Genomic DNA, 22,826 nt, shown 5'->3' on the forward strand with positions numbered 1-22,826 from the left:
GCTGCAATGTTGGTTTTGCTGCCGTTCACTTGTTGATTAAAACATTTTTTGCTCAGGTTTAGACATGATTTTTCCCCTCCAGAATTGCCTGTGCAGGTTCCTACACACCACGCTCGCTTAATCCTGTAGCCACTGGGGCTATGTGTGCAGCAGCCTGCAGATCTAAATGTTTTAGGCACCCTATGTGCTGCAAGTCCCCTCTGCCTTATCAGTCATTCACAGCTCACTTTTAGTGGCTTAGTGTTGTACAAATGGAAATAATTTCTGTGACAGATATTTAACCACATGCGGTATCTTTGGGGACCAATGCAATCAATCTAGGAATAGTTTCAGTATGACTGTGTTCTACTCCATTGGGGTAGTTACTCCAGGAATTAAAAACAGTGTGGGGATGATTAATGTGAGTTGCTAAGACAACTCCATGGGGTGGATTGCATTTCTTGGCTCAGACTGGGTTTTTCAGAGACAGGGAAAGAACTTGGGCTATAGAATGGTTGAGTTTAAACACACTCGAGGTCCTCATTTTGATTCAGCAATCAGACAGGACCTTTGGTCCTAAGGGGACCCCACTGCCATCTGAAGGGTTGGAAGAGACGTTCATAGAATCATAGAATCATAGAATATCAGGGTTGGAAGGGACCCCTGAAGGTCATCTAGTCCAACCCCCTGCTCGAAGCAGGACCAATTCCCAGTTAAATCATCCCAGCCAGGGCTTTGTCAAGCCTGACCTTAAAAACTTCCAAGGAAGGAGATTCCACCACCTCCCTAGGCAACGCATTCCAGTGTTTCACCACCCTCTTAGTGAAAAAGATTTTCCTAATATCCAGTCTAAACCTCCCCCACTGCAACTTGAGGCCATTACTCCTCGTTCTGTCATCTGCTACCATTGAGAACAGTCTAGAGCCATCCTCTTTGGAACCCCCTTTCAGGTAGTTGAAAGCAGCTATCAAATCCCCCCTCATTCTTCTCTTCTGCAGGCTAAACAATCCCAGCTCCCTCAGCCTCTCCTCATAAGTCATGTATTCTAGACCCCTAATCATTTTTGTTGCCCTTCGCTGGACTCTCTCCAATTTATCCACATCCTTCTTGTAGTGTGGGGCCCAAAACTGGACACAGTACTCCAGATGAGGCCTCACCAATGTCGAATAGAGGGGGACGATCACGTCCCTCGATCTGCTCGCTATGCCCCTACGTATACATCCCAAAATGCCATTGGCCTTCTTGGCAACAAGGGCACACTGCTGACTCATATCCAGCTTCTCGTCCACTGTCACCCCTAGGTCCTTTTCCGCAGAACTGCTGCCTAGCCATTCGGTCCCTAGTCTGTAGCGGTGCATTGGATTCTTCCGTCCTAAGTGCAGGACCCTGCACTTATCCTTATTGAACCTCATCAGATTTCTTTTGGCCCAATCCTCCAATTTGTCTAGGTCCTTCTGCATCCTATCCCTCCCCTCCAGCGTATCTACCACTCCTCCCAGTTTAGTATCGTCCGCAAATTTTCTGAGAGTGCAATCCACACCATCCTCCAGATCATTTATGAAGATATTGAACAAAACCGGCCCCAGGACCGACCCCTGGGGCACTCCACTTGACACCGGCTGCCAACTAGACATGGAGCCATTGATCACTACCCGTTGAGCCCGACAATCTAGACAGCTTTCTACCCACCCTATAGTGCATTCATCCAGCCCATACTTCCTTAACTTGCTGACAAGAATACTGTGGGAGACCGTGTCAAAAGCTTTGCTAAAGTCAAGAAACAATACATCCACTGCTTTCCCTTCATCCACAGAACCAGTAATCTCATGATAAAAGGCGATTAGATTAGTCAGGCATGACCTTCCCTTGGTGAATCCATGCTGGCTGTTCCTGATCACTTTCCTTTCATGCAAGTACTTCAAGATTGATTCTTTGAGGACCTGCTCCATGATTTTTCCAGGGACTGAGGTGAGGCTGACTGGCCTGTAGTTCCCAGGATCCTCCTTCTTCCCTTTTTTAAAGATTGGCACTACATTAGCCTTTTTCCAGTCATCCGGGACTTCCCCGGTTCGCCACGAGATTTCAAAGATAATGGCCAATGGCTCTGCAATCACAGCCGCCAATTCCTTCAGCACTCTCGGATGCAACTCGTCCGGCCCCATGGACTTGTGCACGTCCAGCTTTTCTAAATAGTCCCTAACCACCTCTATCTCCACAGAGGGCTGGCCATCTCTTCCCCATTTTGTGATGCCCAGCGTAGCAGTCTGGGAGCTGACCTTGTTAGTGAAAACAGAGGCAAAAAAAGCATTGAGTACATTAGCTTTTTCCACATCCTCTGTCACTAGGTTGCCTCCCTCATTCAGTAAGGGGCCCACACTTTCCTTGGCTTTCTTCTTGTTGCCAACATACCTGAAGAAACCCTTCTTGTTATTCTTGACATCTCTCGCTAGCTGCAGCTCCAGGTGCGATTTGGCCCTCCTGATTTCATTCCTACATGCCCGAGCAATATTTTTATACTCTTCCCTGGTCATATGTCCAACCTTCCACTTCTTGTAAGCTTCTTTTTTATGTTTAAGATCTGCTAGGATTTCACCGTTAAGCCAAGCCGGTCGCCTGCCATATTTACTATTCTTTCGACTCATCGGGATGGTTTGTCCCTGTAACCTCAACAGGGATTCCTTGAAATACAGCCAGCTCTCCTGGACTCCTTTCCCCTTCAAGTTAGTCCCCCAGGGGATCCTGGCCATCCGTTCCCTGAGGGAGTCGAAGTCTGCTTTCCTGAAGTCCAGGGTCCGTATCCTGCTGCTTACCTTTCTTCCCTGCGTCAGGATCCTGAACTCAACCAACTCATGGTCACTGCCTCCCAGATTCCCATCCACTTTTGCTTCCCCCACTAATTCTACCTGGTTTGTGAGCAGCAGGTCAAGAAAAGCGCCCCCCCTAGTTGGCTCCTCTAGCACTTGCACCAGGAAATTGTCCCCTACGCTTTCCAAAAACTTCCTGGATTGTCTATGCACCGCAGTATTGCTCTCCCAGCAGATATCAGGAAAATTAAAGTCACCCATGAGAATCAGGGCATGCGATCTAGTAGCTTCCGTGAGCTGCCAGAAGAAAGCCTCATCTACCTCATCCCCCTGGTCCGGTGGTCTATAGCAGACTCCCACCACTACATCACTCTTGTTGCACACACTTCTAAACTTAATCCAGAGACACTCAGGTTTTTCTACAATTTCGTACCGGAGCTCTGAGCAGTCATACTGCTCCCTTACATACAGTGCTACTCCCCCACCTTTTCTGCCCTGCCTGTCCTTCCTGAACAGTTTATAACCATCCATGACAGTACTCCAGTCATGTGAGTTATCCCACCAAGTCTCTGTGATTCCAATCACATCATAGTTCCTTGACATTACCAGGACCTCCAGTTCTCCCTGCTTGTTTCCAAGGCTTTGTGCATTTGTATATAAGCACTTGAGATAACCTGTTGATCGCCCCTCATTCCCAGTATGAGGCAGGAGCCCTCCCCTCACAGACATTTCTGCCTGTGCTTCCTCCTGGTATCCCTCTTTCCCACTTACCTCAGGGCTTTGGTCTCCTTCCCCCGGTGAACCTAGTTTAAAGCCCTCCTCACTAGGTTAGCTAGCCTGCTGGCAAAGATGCTCTTCCCTCTCTTCGTAAGATGGAGCCCGTCTCTGCCCAGCACTCCTCCTTCATGGAACACCATCCCATGGTCAAAGAATCCAAAGCCTTCTCTCTGACACCACCTGCGTAGCCATTCGTTGACTTCCACGATTCGACGGTCCCTACCCAGGCCTTTTCCTTCCACGGGGAGGATGGACGAGAAGACCACTTGCGCCTCAAACTCCTTTATCCTTCTTCCCAGAGCCACGTAGTCTGCAGTGATCCGCTCAAGGTCATTCTTGGCAGTATCATTGGTGCCCACGTGGAGAAGCAGGAAGGGGTAGCGATCCGAGGGCTTGATGAGTCTTGGCAGTCTTTCCGTCACATCGCGAATCTTAGCCCCCGGCAAGCAGCAGACTTCTCGGTTTTCCCTGTCAGGGCGGCAGATAGATGACTCAGTCCCCCGGAGGAGAGAGTCCCCGACCACCACCACCCGCCTTCTCCTCTTGGGAGTGGTGGTCGTGGAACCCCCAACCTCAGGACATCGCATCTCATGCCTTCCAACCAGCGGAGTCTCCTTCTGCTTTCTCGCCCCAGACATATCATCTGGTCCACTCTCCGCAACGGTACCTGCGGAGAGAACATGAAAGCGGTTAGTTACCTGTGTCTGTGTTACTGGAACCCGGACATTCCGCTTACCTCTTCTGGAGGTCACATGTTGCCAAGCTTCTTCACTGGCCTCTTGGCTCCTGTGTGCAACCTGCTCTATATCTTTAGAGCTTTGTGCACACGTTAGCCTACCAGACTCCCCATGTGGAAGTTGGGTGATTTCTGGCATGTTTAGTTTGTGTGTAAGAAGTTTTATTGTTTTTATATGTTGTCTCTGTGATGCTTTTATCCTAAGAATAAATGTACTCTGCTGAGAAAGAGCTGTGTGGTAGTTGGTAACTACTGGCTCGTGCCAGTTATTGCCCTTAGAGAGAAAGCACAGCCCAGGCTGACTGGCTTGGAGAGCATATCACGGTGGGTGGCAGGAGGCTGTGCAGCCTTAAAACCCCAGAGATGCGGGTCTCTGTCCAAGTAATGTGACAACTGGGAGCCTAAAACTTTACGTAGGAGGGGGGAATACATGTGCAGTTACCCTGAAACTGTGACAATAACAAAAGGAGACCTAAAGAGTTAATTTTTGTCCCTGACATGGCCATATTAGGCTGCATTAGTAGGAGCATTGCCAGCAGATCAAGGGAAGTGGTTATTCCCCTCTATTCGGCACTGGTGAGGCCACGTCTGGAGTATTGTGTCCAGTTTTGGGCCCCCCACTACAGAAGGGATGTTGACAAATTGGAGAGAGTCCAGCAGAGGGCATCAAAAATGACTAGGGAGCTGGGGTACATGACTTATAAGAAGAAGTTAAGGGAACTGGACTTATTTAGTCTGCAGAAGAGAAGAGTGAGGGGGGATTTGATAGCAGCCTTCAATTACCTGAAGGGGGGTTCCAAAGAGGATGGCGCTTGGCTGTTCTCAGTGGTGGCAGATGACAGAATAAGGAACAATTGTCTCTCTCAATGGGGGAGGTCTAGGTTGGCTATTAGGAAAAACTATTTCACTAGGAGGGTGGTGAAGCACTGGAATGGGTTCCCTAGGGAGGTGGTGGAATCTCCATCCTTAGAGGTTTTTAAGGCCCGGCTTGACGGACCCTGGCTGGGATGATTTAGTTGGGGTTGGTCCCACTTTCAGCAGGGAGTTGGACTAGATGACCTCCTGAGGTCTCTCTTCCAACCCTAATCTTCTGTGATTTCCCTATCACATGTGGTCTGAAAGCAGCTTTTCCTCCAAGGGCTTTCCTGGCTGCAAGGGTGCAGGGTTACTCTGCCAGGCAATTTATGGTGCCTTTGAACCTGGGAGCACATGGCCTGTGTGGATTCAAACATCACTTAACCCTGAATCTTCTCATGCCTACCCTTCTAAAAAGGGAGGCGATGAAAGAGCAAAATCACTATATTCTCCTTCTCCTAAACTGTCCAAGAAAACAGTGGAAAAACCTCTGCCTGCCAAAAGTATCAACAATCTGCCTCCCTCAGGAACAGTACTGAACTGAGAAGAAGGAGAGGAACAGGTTTTGGGGTAACTGCACCTGTAGTCCCCCTCTGTCATCCTTCAAGGCCATCTACTTAAGGTTGACTCCAAGATCTCATTCCTGAGTGGTAACAGGTAATTTAGACCACATCATTTTGGTCTAATGGGATTATGTTTTCCAATGGGCATTTCTTTGCACTTATCAAAACTGAATTTTGTCTGCAGTTTTGTTGCCCAGTCACCCAATTTTGTGAGAGCCCTTTGTAACTCCTCACATTCTGCTTTGGACTTAACTATCTTGAGTAATTTTGTATCATCCACAAACTTTGCCACCTCACTTTTTACCTCTTTTTCCAGGTCATTTATGAATATGTTGAACAGCACTGGTCCCAGTACAGAGCTGTTCCCTTCTCTCCATTCCGAAAACTGACCATTTATTCCTACCCTTTGTTTCCTGTGTTTTAACCACTTACTGATCCATGAGAGGACCTTCACTCTTATCCCATGACAGCTTACTTTGCTTAAGAACCTTTGGAGAAGGACCTTGTCAAAGGCTTTCTGAAAGTCCAAATATATTATATCCACTGAAACACCTTTCTCCACAAGTTTTTTGACCCCCTAAAAGAATGCTACCATGGAGATCCTTGACTTTAATCTCTTACCAAGGCTCTTGGGGAGCTTTACAGGATAAGGAGATCCAGCTGGGGAGGAAAGTTCATATCTCAGCCATGCTGTCTGTGAGTGAAGTTCAGCCCTGTGCAGAGGCCAGCACAAGGCACAGGCACTATCCAAGCCCTTCAGGTAGCTGGGCCTTTCTAGTCACCCTTCTGAATATCAGCGCACTGGCTTTTCTCTAGTCCTCTGGACCATCAACATCAGTGGCTCAGAGAGCTCCCCGGCCAATTCTTTTAATTCTCTTGGGGGAAAGTTTTCCAGTCCTGCAGATTTAAAACATTTAACTTCAGCAGTTGCTGTTTAGCATGCTCCCTACTTATTATTGGAATAGAAAGCATTTAATGATTCCTGTAAGTTATGAATACTTCCTCCTGCTCCTTTCAAAACACAGAACAGAAATATTTATTGAAGACTTCTGCCTCTTCTGCATCATTACGCACAATTTTGCCATCCATACCTAGTAACAGAACAAAGCCATTGCTTGAATTGCTTTTGTGTCTCATATATTTAAAATTTCCTTCTTGTTGTCTTTTACCTTCCTGGCTGTTTCATTGATGTCTTGCATTCTGACACAGAATTTTTGACCAATCCTATTGATAACGTTAGAAAGTGATCATTTTTTTCCTTTAGAAAGAGTGTATATGAGCTTCTAACTCAGTCTGTACTCCCTTCCAGGTAGTAACATACAGAGACTACTTGCCACTTCTGCTTGGAGATGAGAGTGAGAAGGAAATACCATGCTATGGGGGCTATGATGAGTCTGTGGATCCCACCGTGGCAAATGTATTCTCCTTGGCTTTTCGGTTTGGTCATGGTTCAATACAGCCTTTTGTGACCCGTTTAGATGATCATTTCCAACCTTTGGGTCCACATTTCCGGGTCCCTCTTCACCTCACATTCAGTGCTTCCTGGAGGATTGTAATGGAAGGTAAGCATGCTTTGCCAGGCCCTGCCTGCAGTCCTGCTTTGTCAGCAAGGCAGAGATTCAACAATGTACTTAAGCAGATGAGTTCACTGGGACTTAAGCACATGCTTCAAGTTAACCACATGCTTAAGTAAATTCCTGAATCAGAACCTAAAGCTCATTACATCTGATCATTTGTTTCTATTCATCAGGACATGTTTTCAGTTTATAAATCATTTCCTCAATTCCAGCAAATAAACAATTTTCATCAAAGTGTAATTATCGGGCAAATGGATAGAATCATAGAACAGGAAGGATCTCGAGACATCATCTAGTCCAGACCCCTTATGGGAGGACTAAGTATTATCTATTATTTGTATAGATTATTATTAGGGCTGTCAATTAATCATAGAATATCAGGGTTGGAAGGGACCTCAGGAAGTCATCTAGTCCAACCCCCTGCTTAAAGCAGGACCAATCCCCAACTAAATCATCCAATTTTTTTTTCTTCTTGACCCAGATCCCTAAATGGCCCCCTCAAGGATTGAACTCACAAACTTGGGTTTAGCAGGCCAATGCTGAAACCACTGAGCTATCCCACTCACATGTTGCTGAGGAAGGTGAAACACTCCCTCCCCCAAGGTTGCTGTCAATCTGACTGGGGGAAATTCCTTCCCAACCACATGTATGGTGATCAGTTAAACCCTGAGCTCGTCAGCAAGAACCCGCCAGACAAACTCCTGAAAGGGAAAGCCTTAGAGAGAGAACCTCTATGGCCACGGAGCCTGGATGAGATGCCAGACTTTGTGCTATGGATGTTCCAGGGCCAGGATTTAGATCTAATGTAGAAAACCAAATGCTGCAGTCCTTATGAAATCAAGAGTATTACTCCAGACATGTTTAAGTGTAAAAAAATTTGGCCCCTTATGTCTTTCATTGACTCATTTGGGAGCATTACGCACAGTTGCATGTCTAACCAATTACAAATATGAAAGTAAGTTGAGGGAGTGGGAATAATTAGAGTTAGAATGGCTGGGAACAGCCCACACCATATTTGCTAGCTCCACCCCCTGGTGTGGCCATTACTGTCTTCTTCTGCACATGTAAAAATCTGTCTGAGACCTTCTGTGCATTAAATGCTCCTTCCCATTAATAAAGTAACAGAAAAATTGTTCCCACCAATGCCAAGAAGTCTGGAACAATTTGGCTGCCTCGTATATTTTAGAAGAAAATGCAATTTCTAATAGCTGACAGAAAGGCTGTTACCATTTCTGATGTTTGAAAAGCCAATATTTCGATATCGTCCACTTTGGATATTTGAATACCCTAGCACAGCCAGGCAAACGCTCTTCACATTCTCAAATGCCAACGTAAGAAGGGGGAAAGGAAAACAAAAGCCAACTGTCTAAAGATAGAACACTTGGTGAAACGGGGCTTTAGATAGTACCATTAATGGATTGAAGGAGGAATCTTCATCAACGACCGATCACAATAAATAAATAAAATAAATGGGCCATAGACACTACCAAATTCTTGCAATAAGTATAATAATAATTATTGTCACTTACGTAGTGCTGTCACATCCAATCACTTTATGGCCAGGATTTTCAAAAATTGACAATTGGTTTTGCCCAAACTGAGAAACCTTAAAGAGGCCTGATTTTCAGAGTGTGGGTGCTCACTTTCTTGAAAATCTGTGCTTAACCCACTAAGGCAAACAATGTACCTTAGTGGCGCACCACTGAGCTGGGCCTCAGGAGAACTGGGTTCCAGTTCCACCCATGTCACAGTCATGCTGGGTGACCTTTGCCCCATCAAAGCACCTCTCTGTGCTAGAGTTTCTCCATCTGTAAAATGGGGATCATGACACTGACCTTCTTCGTAAAGCACTCTGTGATCTATACAGGAGGTAGGTATTATTGTAAGGTAGTTTGTCTCCTGAATACCTATGTGAGGGAGGGAGCTATTATTATGGGAACGGAGGCAGAAAGATCCAGTGACTTGTCCAAAGTCACAGAGAAGTTAGTAGCAAAACTGGGGTTAGAACACAGGAGTGTGTGGCTTTGAGTCCTCTGTTTGTACTAATTAATTGCAGTTGACTCAAGTGTTTTAAGGCAAAACAAATTTAAAAATAATCGCAATTAATTGCAGTTTTAATCACACTGCTATACAATAATAGAATACCAATTTAAAGTTGTTATAAATATTTTTGAGGTTTTTCTATATTTTCAGACATATTGATTTCAGTTACCACACAGATTATAAAGTGTACAGTGCTCACTTTATATTATTATTTTTATTACAAATATTTGGACTGTAAAAAAGATAAAAGAAATAGTGTTTTTCAATTCACCTCATACAAGTACTGTAGTGCAATCTCTTTATTGTGAAAGTGCAACGTACAAATGTAGAATTATTATTTTTTTAGGGCTGTCAATTAATCGTAGTTAATACAAGCGATTAATGTAAAATAAATTAACACATTATTTTTAATGAGTGTTAATCACATACTTCTCTTTTGACCCACTTACTGTACTTCATCACTTGGCCAACATTGGCACAGTTCTCATGATCTGGAGTGATTAAATATCAGAAAAAATTAATGGTGCAAAGCACCAAAAGTTCAGGTCTTTTGAATGGGTCTTTATTTTTAAAAAACTTCTGGGTGGTTCTCTGGATAAAAAGACGGTTATCTGTAGTTCTTGCAAGGCTGAGTTCCAATACCATGGAAGTACTTCAAGTCTTCAGTACCAGGTACACGCTAAACATGCTTTCACCTCAAGTTCTTGTGCTACAGATAACTTACTGACAGCAAATGAATCCCTCCAGCCACGACAGAATATGCTTAAAGAGTTTCAGGATCGCTAGAAGCCCCTGGATCAAACAAAATACAACAGCTTAATCAATGCTATTGCAAAGTGGATAGCTATGGACTGCAGACCGTTCAACGTTGTAAATGACAGAAGGTTAAAAGATGTTATTCAAATTGCATCTTCCAATCAGTCATACACCTTGCCCTCCTGAGGAACTATTGTATCACAATTACATGACCTATATCACGAGAAAACTACAAAGTTGGAGCTTCTGAAAAATGCGCTAACTGTTGCTTTGACTGGTGATCACTGGACATCCCTGTGCAATCACAGCTACCTTGGAGTCACAATACACCTGATTGATGCTGCATGGACACTGCAGTCGTTTGCTTTAACAGTAACGCAGAGAGACATTATGCTGAAGCATGTGCAGAGCACTTCTTGGATGTTGCGAAAAAATGAAATATTCAAGAAAAGGTTACAACAATTTTGTACTGACAATGCATGTAATATGATAGCAGCAGACAGTCATTTGCCTTTTGAACATATGACATGCATCGCTCATGGTCTGCAGCAATCAATTACAGTAGCACTCAGTGATGGTGGTTTTGAAAACATGCTGTCAAAATGTAGAAAACTTGTGGGCCATTTCAAACACAGTCCAGCTAACAGTATAGAGCTAGAAATAAAACATGCAGCAAATGCACAGAAACAAGAACCTCTTGTACAAGACATTTCAACCAGATGGAACTCCACATTGGGTACGGTTCAGTGTCTGTGTAACCCACACACCTTCTGCGTGTGGTGTTCTGTCCCATCTAGTGGCACTGAGACCACTTAGAGAGAGAGATAAAATGTGTCTGCTATACAGCCTTGGCTAATATGGTCATGTGGTAGAGGCTCATGTACTAAGCTCCAGAGGTCCCTGGTTCGATCCTGCCCGCTGATGACTGGGGTCTGTCAGCATTACATGAGCTTTGAAATAAAGTCACTATCACAGCCACATTAGATCTTCAAAAGCACAGCCTACCAGTGCCAACAGGAAAGGATTTAAAAAACTGCAAAAGCTAGAAACACTACTTGAGCCCTGCTGGTTTGTGAGTGAATTCCTTGGGGGAGAATTGTATGTCTCCTGCTCTGTGGTTTTACTCACATTCTGCTATATATTTTGTGTTATGGCACTCTCGGATGACGACCCAGCATATGTTGTTTGGTTTAAGAACACTTTCACTGCAGATTTGACAAAGCACAAAGAAGGTACCAATATGAGATTTCTAAAGATAGTTACAGCACTCGACCCAAGGTTTAAGAATCTGAAGTGCCTTCCAAAATCTGAGAGGGACAAAGTATGGAACATGCTGTCAGAAGTCTTAAAAGAGCAACGCTTCAATGTGGAAACTACAGAACCTGAACCGCCAAAAAAGAAAACCAACCTTCTAACATGCGTCGGTCCACACTGCTTTGGATCATTATCAAGCAGAACCTGTCATCAGCACATCCTCTGGAATGGTGGTCGAAGCATGAAGGGGCATACGAAGGTTTAGCATATCTGGCATGTAAATATCTTGCAACGCCAGTTACAACAGTGCCATGCGAATGCCTGTTCTCACTTTCAGGTGACATTCTAAGTAAGAATTATCTTCCGTAAATGTTAACAAACTTGTTTGTCTTAGCGATTGGCTGAACAAGAAGTAGTACTGAGTGGATTTGTAGGCTCTAAAGTTTTACATTGTTTTATTTCTGAGTGCAGTTATGTAAAAAATAATAATTCTACATTTGTAAGCTGCATTTTCACGATAAAGAGATTGTACTACAGTACTTATATGAGCTGAATTGAAAAATACTATTTATTTTGTTTATAATTTTTACAGTGCAAATATTTGTAATAAAAATAATTATATTTTGTTGTAGTGGAAATCAAAATATTTGAAAATGTAGAAAACATCAAAATATTGAAATAAATAGTATTCTATTATTGTTTAACAGTGCAATTAAAACTGCAATTAATCACCTTTTTTAATCTCACGATTAATCACAATTAATTTTTTAATCACTTGACAGCCCTAATTATTAGAGATTATTATTACTATAGAGGGCTATATTTATTATAGCCGTCTTATAGACTTGGGGCTGCAAGATCTTCTTCTTTGATAGAGGTTTTCCAGGATGACATTTACAATTGTCCTCCCCACAGCTAGAGCATCTCATAGACAGGGAAGGGAGATGAGCCAAAGACTCTGTGAAGTCCGATAGGGACCTCACAATGCTAATCTAATTAACCTGGAAGGTACTAAGTTAGTATGGTGATGGATAATGGCAGAGAACTCTAAAATGGACAGCAGCTGAGCCATGAGCTTCAATCTAAACATGGCACCACAAATAGCCAGTGCAAGTTTGAGCTGCATATGCAGATGGAACAGCTCATGGAAAAAAGGGTAACAGTCCCTGTTCGATTGTGAGTACACTTGGAATGCTGCGTTCAGCTCTGGGCACCAGAAGAAAAAACAAATTGAAGGACATTAAAAAAAGCAACAAAAATGACTCTAGGACTCTAGTATGCAGCGTTGTTACAGCCATTTTGGCCCCAAGATATTAGCGAGACAAAGTGGGTGAGGCAATATCTTTTATTGGACCAACTTCTGTTGGTGAGAGAGACAAGGTTTGAGTACACTACCTGAAGAAGAGCTCTGTTTAGCTCAAAAGCTTGTCTCTCTCACCAACAGATGTTCGTCCAATAAAAGATATTACCTAATCCACCTAGTCTCTCTGGGATTCTAGGAAAGATTTTAAAAGCTGCCAGTAACTTTCACTGTATTGAGTAAATGAAACCTTGCAAAACCACTTAAACTATGAAATTATATGCAAAAATTAGCAGTGGGCATCTGCAAAAGAACTTGCTGATAATTGTATCCTTAAAGACCTGGAACGTGAGCTGAGGCTGAATTGTGTCTTACTCCTGCTGCAGGGCTAGTTTAATCTTCTGCTTTGAATGTTCTGCCTCTCATCAGTGTAGATATAATTCCCAGTTACAATGCAACATAACTTTTAATAACTGTTCTATTAATACTAAGCCACCATTTTAAAATGGTGCTTTTGGTGATAGCCCGCTTAGTTTATAAAACTTATACAATGTACTGTTTTCATATTAAATATGCCTTTAATCAAGGCCCCAAAATCACTTTCCAAACATGAAGTAAGTCTCATGACCTTCAGAGGTGGGAATTATCTCTATTTTACAGCTCCAGAGACTGAGATGCAGAGGCCTAGAGCCAGATTTTCAAAGGTCTTTAGGTATCTAAAGATGCACCTAAGTGCCCATTAAGAAAATCCCATTGGACTCCTATCTGTGTCTTTAGATGGCACCTAGCTACTTTTAGGAATCTGGCCTCTAGTGATGGTAAAAATTTTGGTGACAATCAGTAAAAAGCAAAAATTGTAAAATCCAGGAAATTTTCAATAAAAAATCAGTACAAACTGAAAACAAATGGCCTTATCTAGATTACGAACAAATATCTCAAACAGGAGATTTTTTTCCCCAAAGAAGATTGCCTGAGCTTATCAATAGCATTCTGCTATATTTTAAAAATACACAATTCTATAGCTCATTTCACTCGCATTTAGTGGTGACACTTTCATTTTATATGTAGACCATCAGAGGGGTAGCCGTGTTAGTCTGGATGTGTAAAAGCGGCAAAGAGTCCTGTGGCACCTTATAGGTTAACAGACGTATTGGAGCATAAACTTTCGTGGGTGAATGAATACCCACTTCGTCGGATGCATGTAGTGGAAATTTCCAGAGGCAGGTATAAATATGCAAGCAAGAATCAGGCTAGGGATAACTAGGTTAGTTCATGTTTTATATGTATTTCAAGCTAATTGGATATATATACAATGGGACAGAGTGCAGCCGCTTTAGAACTGACTGCCCTACCTCTCAACTTACTGTGACTCATTCAGCAGAATCTTAAACCAAATTAGCCAAAGTATGACATGGGTGAACTCACTACTTGTGAATAAGTAAATAGTCATTGGAGCAAGGGCTTGACCATGGCTCTTTCACATGGTAGATACAGGCCCTAGCCACCAGGCTATCGAGTCAACATCTCTCGCTCTCTGTCTCTGGCCCAATGAATTGCTTAATACCAAATGGAACAGCTTCGACAGGAGTGACTGGGACACCCCCACCCTCAGATTAACCAATAGCCTGGCAGCTAGGGCTCTTACCTGGGATGTAGGAGAGCTGAGTTCAAGGCTTTGTGCCAAATCAAAGAGGAGGATTTGGAAACAGCTCTTCCCTTGCTAACTCGGAGCATGAACTTCAGCCAGTCTAATTCCCACTCTCCTTATTGCTGACTGTCTTCTGCACAGGACCCAAATGGGACCAAGCCTGGTAGGGGAACACCTAGCTTGTAAATCCTGCTGGGATTTAGGTGTGCGCTAGGGTGCTGAGCAGCTCAGTGGCATCAGGATTTGGAGGCTTTATGCATGCCCACTGGTGGACATGTAGGCAGCTATGGAATTTAGATGTCTACAGAGTTAGGCAGCAGTGGAGCAAGGGTTTTAAGGATCTTATGGCGTGGAAATTAGGGGCCTAAATCCCTTAGTGGGTCTAGCCTGAGGCACCGCTATGAACTCAGCATTATAAGAACTGTATAGCTTTTCAGAAATCAAACAACAGCTAATGACCAACAGCCCTGTGCTCAAAATATCCTGAATATCAAAATCGCATTACTAGCAGCCCACATCACCCACAAGCAAATGGAGAGGCGGAGAGAGCTTTAGACAGACAGCCAAGAAAATCCATTCCTTGCCCTTCTGAGTTACACATCAACACCAGTCATGGTTACTGGACATAGTCCAGCCCAAATCCTGATGGGAAGACAGCTCAGAACTACTGTTCCAGCTTTGGAAAAGAACCAAAGTGGCCAAATATGAAGAGAATAGACAAATCAGATAAAACGACTAAAAGAACTTTTGAACACTTTTAGGATAGACATCACTCAGAGAGCTGCTAGGTCTAGAACCTGAGGAACATGTTCATATCAAATTGGGAACTCTATAATACAGCTTAGCACTGCATTACATCACTGACAGAAGGATTGTTCAGTGTGTTTCAGGAGGTGTAATTAAGAGTAATGTCGTAAAGCTGAGAAAAGGAAAATTTAAGCTGAATATCAGGAAAACGTTCCTGAGAGTAAGGAATTCAACACTGGCCAACTCTTCCAAGGGAGCAAGGGGATTACAACAAAACCATTGGGGAGGACATTTTAAAACTATACAGAACAAAAGGAACTGTAAAACAAAGCCCTTCTCTATGAGGAGGGCCTGGCAAGGATAAAGTAGAGCTTGGTGAAATTTTTCATTTGAAACTTTTTTTTTCAATGAATGGGGGTCTTTTTTGTCAAAATGGAACTTTTCACAGCAACTCCCCACTTTCAACAACATTTTGAATTCTTGTTGAAAACTTGAATACCAAAACATTTCAGCTGACAACCATATATTTTTCACTTTTTGCCACTGTTGGCCTCAAAATTTTGATTTTCATGTTTTTGATGAAAACTTAAAAACTTTTGAAGACAAATTTCAATGAAATTTTTCCCAGGAACAAAACACACATTGCCCAGCCAGCTCTACCTGCGAGGCCTTTTCCAGCTCCTGTTTTATTGCTGTGAGGTAGAAACACAAAGATCCACTTTTCCTGAAGGAGAAGCCTTCCCGGTTCTTCCCATGCAGTTTGTTTACTAAAACTGCTTGGCTTCCTTTGAGCAGCTCATGTTGTTGTCAGCCAACAGGCCTCTGCATCTGCAGACATTCTTAAAAACTACTCTGGTTCCTTAGGGGGAACATGGTGCTAGGAAGAACCTTCCCAACCATCAGAGCAGGAAGGATCTCAGGTGACCCCTGAAGAGCAAAGTGAGCACTGGGGCTAACCTTCTGTTGCACAAAATGTAGCCTACAAGGTGGAATGTATTACAGACTGTTCTGTTTCTTTCTGGACTTGACCTTCATTGCAGGTGGCATTGACCCGCTTCTCCGTGGTCTGCTGGTTGACCATGCAAAACTAATGAAACAGAATCAAATGGTGGTTGAGGAGCTCCAGGAGCGGCTTTTTGAACAGGTAGAAATAATTGGACTGGATCTAGCAGCCTTAAACCTGCAACGGGGAAGAGATCATGGTCTTCCAGGTAAGTAAGCATAAGATTGCATCCCACAGGTAGTAATAGTGTTCTTTCTGCGTTGTTTGCAGTTGCTTCCACAATGTGCTAGGCTTTTCCAGACAACCAAGGAAGGACAGATCCTGCCCTGAGAAACTAAGGATGGGTGGACAGACAGATGTCAGCGAGGAAAAACAATTCGGTGCTGATTATCAACATTCACCAAAAGGCTTTTAAGCAGGATTTAAATATGGATAGTGTGGGGCCTTTTGGACGAGCTTTGGGAGTCCATGCAGGGGAAGGAGGGATGTAGGGGAGGCTGGAGGTGATTGGCTATCAGACAATGTGACAAATGGGCAGATGGGGAGTAGAGGCGGAGTAGAGGAAAAGGGGGGTAATACAACATTGAAAAAGAAAATGATAACGAGGGAGGGGCAGAACTGTGCAGAGACTCGGAGAAGGTGGACAGAGGCTTAAATCTAATGTCAGAACTGATGAGAGGCAGGGGAGGGATGTGATCATGGATGGAGAGGGAAGGTGGCTCTATTGCTGGATTCTGGATGGGCCAGAGGGAAAGGGAGTGTCCGGGTGGCCAGAGGGAGGCTGGTGCAGCAGTCAGGACCTGGACAAGAGATCTGGTGTGGAATGGAAAGAAAAGAAGGGATCTTGGAGATGCTGAGGAGGAAGCAGAGGGTTTGGAAATGACCTAGATGGGCAGCAAGGGAGAGGGCAGAGTCAGAAATAGCCCCTGCGATGCAGGCCCGTGTGATGGGACTGGGGGCTATCGATGGTGGTGCAGAAGAGGGAAGGTTTGGGAGGGAAGGGAAGGTGTTTGGGTTTGACCGTGTCCCGGGTAAGATGATGCAGGACACCCAAAGAGAGATGTCAGAGAGCCAGGCTGAGAGGCGGGATTGGACGGCAGGAGACAGGCGAGGCATGGAGAGAGCTGTGTGAGCCATCAGTGTGCAGATGAGAGCTGAGTCCTGTGAGGCTGTCCAGGGAGCGAAGGGAGATGAAGCAAGGGCAGAGCCCTGGGAACACCCCGAGAGGGACAGGGGGCAGCCCCACCAAGAGGGCTCGTGGTAAAAGGGGTAGGAGAGGTCAGAGTCTCAGCACCCAACATGGAGAAGATGTCCAGGAGCGTTTCTGTTGTAACTGCCTCAAACTCTGACAAAGATTTGTGGGTCATGGTGGACAATCAGCTGAACGTGAGATCCCTGTGCAATGCCATAGCCAAAAGAGTCAATGAGATCCTAGGAGAAATAAACAGGGGAATCTTGAGTAGCAACAGAGAGGTTATTTTACCTCTGAATCTGGCACTGGTGCAACTGCTGCTGGAATACTGTGTGCTGCGCTGGTGCCCGCAGTCCAAGAAGGATGTTGATAACCTGGAGAAAGTTCAGAAAAGAGCCATAAGAATGATTGAAGGGTTGGAAAACATGCCTTATAGTGAGAGAGGCAAGGAGCTCAATCTGTTTAGCGTGACGCTTAGAAGGTTAATGGTTGACTTGATCAGTCTGTAAGTACCACATGGGGAACAGAAATTTGATAATTGGCTCTTTAAATGGGCAGACAGAGGTACAACAAGACCCAGTGTCTGGAAGCTGAAGCTAGACAAATTTGGATTTGAAATAAGGCATAAATTTTTAAGTGATGGTAATCAACCACTGGAGCAATTTGACCAAGGGTTGTGGTGGATTCTCCATCATTGGCAACTTAAATCCAGGTAGGATGGATTTTTTAAACGATACACTTGTTCAAAAGAAATTCCTTGTGGGGAAGTTTCTGGCCTGTGCTCTACAAGAGGTCAGACCAGATGATCAGGGGTCCCTTCTGACCTTGGAGTCCATGAAAACAGTGGTGACTAGATTTTTCCCAGCAGGAATAGTATCTGGACTTCACTTTTTGGTAGAAATTGCTCAAACTTTCAAAACCAAAACAATGTCCTTTGGCAGATTCTGAACCTTGGATTATTATTGTTATTTGTTTTACCATAGAACCTAGCAGCCCAAGTACTGGAGCAGGACCTCACTGTGCTAGGCCCTGTACAAACACAGAACAAAAAGACAGAAGAAGAATCTAAGTATAAGATGAGACAATAGATGGCTACAGATATACCTCCAGGGAAGCACAAGGAAACAGCGAGACAATATTGATCAGTCCGCCAGGCAGTGGGTCTCAAAACAGCAGCAGCCTAACTGTTGGCAAGCTTTTGTAGGCATCACACACAGGAGAGTTTGAAGGAGGATAATGAGGTCGCTTTGAGAACGTTGACAGGGAGCTCCTCCCATGTGCAAGGGACAGCATGAGAGAAAGCTCAAAGGTGCTTGCTTGAAAATTTAACAAGTGGGCAATGGGGGCTGCCATTGGCCAGTCAGGTAGGAACTGACACCTAGATGGTGCATGAGAGATGATAGGCAGGGTGAGGCCTTGATGATAGGCGTAAATGGCCTTGAAAGTGAATACAAATAGCTTGTGTTCAATGCATTAGAGAAGAGGGAGACAGTGGAGGGATCTAAAGAGAGGAATGACGTGGTTAAAGCAGTTGGCTAGGAAAATTATCCTTGCAGAAGTATTCTGGATCGTTATGAGCGGAGCAAGATTGCATTTGTCAAGGCCAGAGAAGAGACTGCTGCAGTAGTTGAGATGCAAGATGAGTAGGACACTGAACTTTCTAAGTCAGCTTTAACTCCCACTCCCATTTGTGAAGACAGTACTTTGTTAATTCAGTGTCTGATCCTAGATGACACATCAACATCAGCTGAAATGCGTTTTAAAATCCTGGACAAGGCAAATGTTACTAGTGGGCAAAGGCAAAGTGGGCTGCCCATGGGGAACAGACTACAGATGGGGTGATGCTGGCACAGATGGCAGTACTGACTGCTCTGCTCTGGTTCTGCAGGGTATAACGCCTGGAGGCAATTCTGTGGGCTTTCACAGCCTCGCAACTTAGCTGAACTCTCTGAAGTGCTGAGAAATTGTAAGCTAGCCAAGAAGTTCATGGACCTGTACGGGACACCAGACAATATTGACATCTGGATTGGGGCTATGGCAGAGCCGTTTGTTCCCAATGGCAGAGTGGGACCTCTCCTGGCTTGCATCATTGGATCTCAGTTCAGGAAATTGCGAGATGGGGACAGGTAGGCTGACTGGAAAGTGAATCTCCACTTCCATTTTATTTACAAAAGAACAAACGGCAGTCGGTGTCCTGTGCTGTTCCATTCCCTCGCCGATGAGCTTGCTTGGTGTTCCAAGCTCCACAGCTCAATACCGGAGTTTCATTCACAGTTATTAAAGGGGCGCCCTTGTGGGAAGGGCAGTTGATTAACCCCTACGAGGCCAGGCAGCTCCAATCACTGGTGCATGGATGGTCTTTAGAGGGCTCTGAAGAAAGGTGAAACACCCCCTTAAATCTCCTTTAAAGGTGATCATTTCTGGGGTCATGATCCTGTGTTTATGAATCCAGCCTGCTTCAAACCAACATGAAAAATGCAAACACTATGTCAATTTTGATTTCTGTTTTGTGTATTGCCACTTTAAAAACATTTCTTACAAATGCAGGTTTAATTTGACGGTTATTGTTGCAGCAGAGTTTTCCTTTTAACAACAATGTCAGCACCATTCTCCCATAATTGATGACATTCAGAAACACTACATTAAAAGAAAGTTGTGTAGTTTGCAAAGTTGAGCACTCAGAAGCACTCAGAAATAAGGCTGCCTGCAATCTTAATTCGGCACCCTTGTGCGTATGCATTTTGACCGTCTTTTTAATTACATGATTGCATGTTGTCGGGGTTCTAGGAAAAACAATGTCAGTCAGTACACAGGATGGACAGTGCTCCAGGAATGAGGCAGCTGTTCAATATTTCTTTATATCCCTCTTGGTCAGCGTGTGGCCCCTGCCGTGTTCACCTCACATCACTCAAACCTTGCAGTGAATACAGAATTAGTCATTTCTCCCTCATCCCTCCTGCCACAGGCTTGATGGTGGGGGGATAAATTATTGTCGTCCTGCCTGAGAGTTGGGGCGGAAGTGTCCCATTTCTCCCTCCCCTCAGATGAACCTTATACTAGCATGTATAGCACTGCAGAGAGACAGGGTCCCAGAAAGGCCCCCAGTATCGTGCTGTTCAAGCTAGTTTACCCCCTACACATGCCTGCCCCCTTTCCAGTAGCAGGAGCCGCGCTAACAGCATGGCAAGGATTCCCCCTTCCTCATGGAGCGTGGGGAGTGCTTAGGCAGCAGCAACCCTGAGATCTGCTCCACCATACACCAGCCTCACAGAGCAAGGAGGAGAGGCATCTCCAAGAATGCAGCACTCCAGCCCTCCGGACTGTGCCCTTCACTAGCCGTAGCACTGCCTGCAGGTGCTCACCAGCCCGGTCAGATCATGGCCCCAGCTCCAACGGGAGCAAAGAGCCCTCTGGGCCCGTCAGTAAAATCAGCTAATGCCTCCCTGAAACAGGGCGAGTTCCTGGAATACACTAGTCTGTCTTCTGCGCAGTGCTTGGATGGCATGCACAATGAGTGGAAAAAGATACAAATGTGGTCAAGCAGAGTAACTGCCCACCAGCCCCGAAAAGGGTTAAAGAGAGCCTTTGGGCCCAGCTAGCCCTGCCCTGTTATACCTGCAGCCAATGCCAGGCTTGGAGGGGAGAGAAAAGGAGGGAGCCTGGCTCAGTTTGGCGAAAAGGCAAGAGCTAGCTGCCTCCCTACCCGAGGGAAGGAGCACTGCCCTGCCAGCCGAGGCAGTCACCAGGAACCCAGCACCGTCTTCCTGGCCAAAGGAAATAGAGAAAGAGGCCTAGGTGCACCCGGCCTGAGAGGAACCCGGGTGACCAAAGCACAGAGACCTTGTGGGGGTTCTGACCCTGGCAAATTTATAGCTGCTCCACCTGGAGGAAACTGGGACTGCAGCAGGATGCTGCCCAGGGTCCACGAGGGGCCATTACTGGTGACAAGCATCACAGGAACCTGGTCTGTAGGGGCCAAACCCCAAACTGAAGGGGCAGCAGTAGGAAGTAGCCCAGGGCAGTGTACGTAGACTCCCCGTTGGGAGGTCCTCTACTCAGAGGTTGACTGAAACGGGGCCCTGGGCTGGGATCTGGTGGAATGGGAGGGAGTAGAGGTGGCAATGGTAGCCAGCTCACTATTCTAGCCAATTTATTCCAGGGTTCTCAACCATTGCAGACCCTCTTACCCAGGTTCTCCACTCCACTGCATGCCCCTGTGCACCCTGTCATAAAGTCTGAAGCACCTCAACCACACAAGCAGGGAGTCGAGTCCTCCAACCACTAGGTTGACTGGCCCCCCAAGCCCACTGTTACAACCAAGAACTGGGCAGCTACCTCATTCATACAGCACCGTGCGTTGAGTGAGCCTGGGGTTGTTTGTGGACTAAACAGTATGTGAACATTCAATTAAGGTCTCTAACACAGCCCATATGCACAAGAGGGCAGAGTTAAGATTGCGCAGGCAACCTTAATTCAGGGATTCCCTAACCTTTGCATAGATCCATAGATGTTAAGGCCAGAAGAGACCATGGTGATCATCATCTGAGCTCCTGCACAGCACAGGCCGGAGAACAGCTGTGATTTCTGCAGAAGCTTTTTAGCCCGTGACTTTGCAATCTAAAGTTCTTTTCATTTCCAATAGAACTTATCTGTATAGAATCTTCACAGTCTTTCTCTGGAAATCCTGGAGGCCGTTTGGCTATAGGAGATTTATTCACACTAGAAATACACTTTTTTTAAACTACCCGGTGAAATTATGGCCCCTCTGCAGCTGGTGGGAGCTTTGCTGCTGACTCCATTGAGTCCCAGACTTCACACCCCACCCCTTGTACTTCCTTTTCACAGGTAGGCTCCTTTTCCTATCTGTGGAGACAAAACAAAATCGTGACCCCCCAGAACTCAATCAATTCCCAAGAAGGATAAACCCAGGAGGTAACACTGCTGTTTTTCTGCTTCTCTGTAGGTTCTGGTGGGAGAATCCAGGGGTTTTCACTCCACAGCAGCGCCGTGCCCTGAGCAGCAGTTCATTGCCAGGGGTTCTCTGTGATAACACTCGCATTAGAGAGGTGCCCAGGGACGTCTTCAAGGTCAACCGCTATCCTGAGGACTTTGTGAACTGCAGAGTGATCGACCGTCTTGACTTGTCACCTTGGAGACAACGCAGTAACTAGGGAGTGGAAGGTACAGAATGGACCCCGTGCCCAGAGAAACACACGCAACCGGGCCCATGAGGAGACTTCCCCTCCCCAGCACTCCCTGGCCTTTCCTCCCCAGATCAACCCCAATCTCCAAACAAACTCACTCTTCCAGCCACCCTTCCTCGAACAGATCCTTCCTCCCAATCCCCCACCTTGATCTTCCTATCTGCCCCAGAGGCTCCTGCTTGTCTTCACTATAACATGAGGGAATGTTAGCACTGCTTGGCGGAGTTGTGTTAACCAACACACTGGCGAATACTCCCACTGCAAAGTCGCTTTTAACACCACGTTAGTTAACACAACTAGTTCAGGGCCATGTTCTTTCATGCCCTGATTTTCTAGTGAATACAAGCCCATTGACTCTCTTGTCCCTAAGGCTCTGTCACTGCCTGGC

The 22,826-nt window shown here is 45.2% G+C and overlaps 1 protein-coding gene across 1 annotated transcript in view; it reads left to right on the forward strand.

Annotated features, from left to right (window-relative positions):
* The window catches only part of LOC144276689 (myeloperoxidase-like), a 58,553-nt gene extending 36,148 nt beyond the window's left edge, over positions 1-22,405 (forward strand). The window contains exons 8-11 of the mRNA XM_077836949.1: positions 7,024-7,276; positions 16,080-16,250; positions 19,123-19,360; positions 22,198-22,405. Of these exons, the coding sequence (XP_077693075.1) occupies positions 7,024-7,276; positions 16,080-16,250; positions 19,123-19,360; positions 22,198-22,405 (870 nt within the window). The remainder of the gene's footprint in view (positions 1-7,023; positions 7,277-16,079; positions 16,251-19,122; positions 19,361-22,197) is intronic.
* The last annotated feature ends 421 nt before the right edge of the window (positions 22,406-22,826 follow it).

This window comes from Eretmochelys imbricata, chromosome 17 (genome assembly GCF_965152235.1).
Source record: "Eretmochelys imbricata isolate rEreImb1 chromosome 17, rEreImb1.hap1, whole genome shotgun sequence".
Lineage (NCBI taxonomy): Eukaryota > Metazoa > Chordata > Testudines > Cheloniidae > Eretmochelys > Eretmochelys imbricata.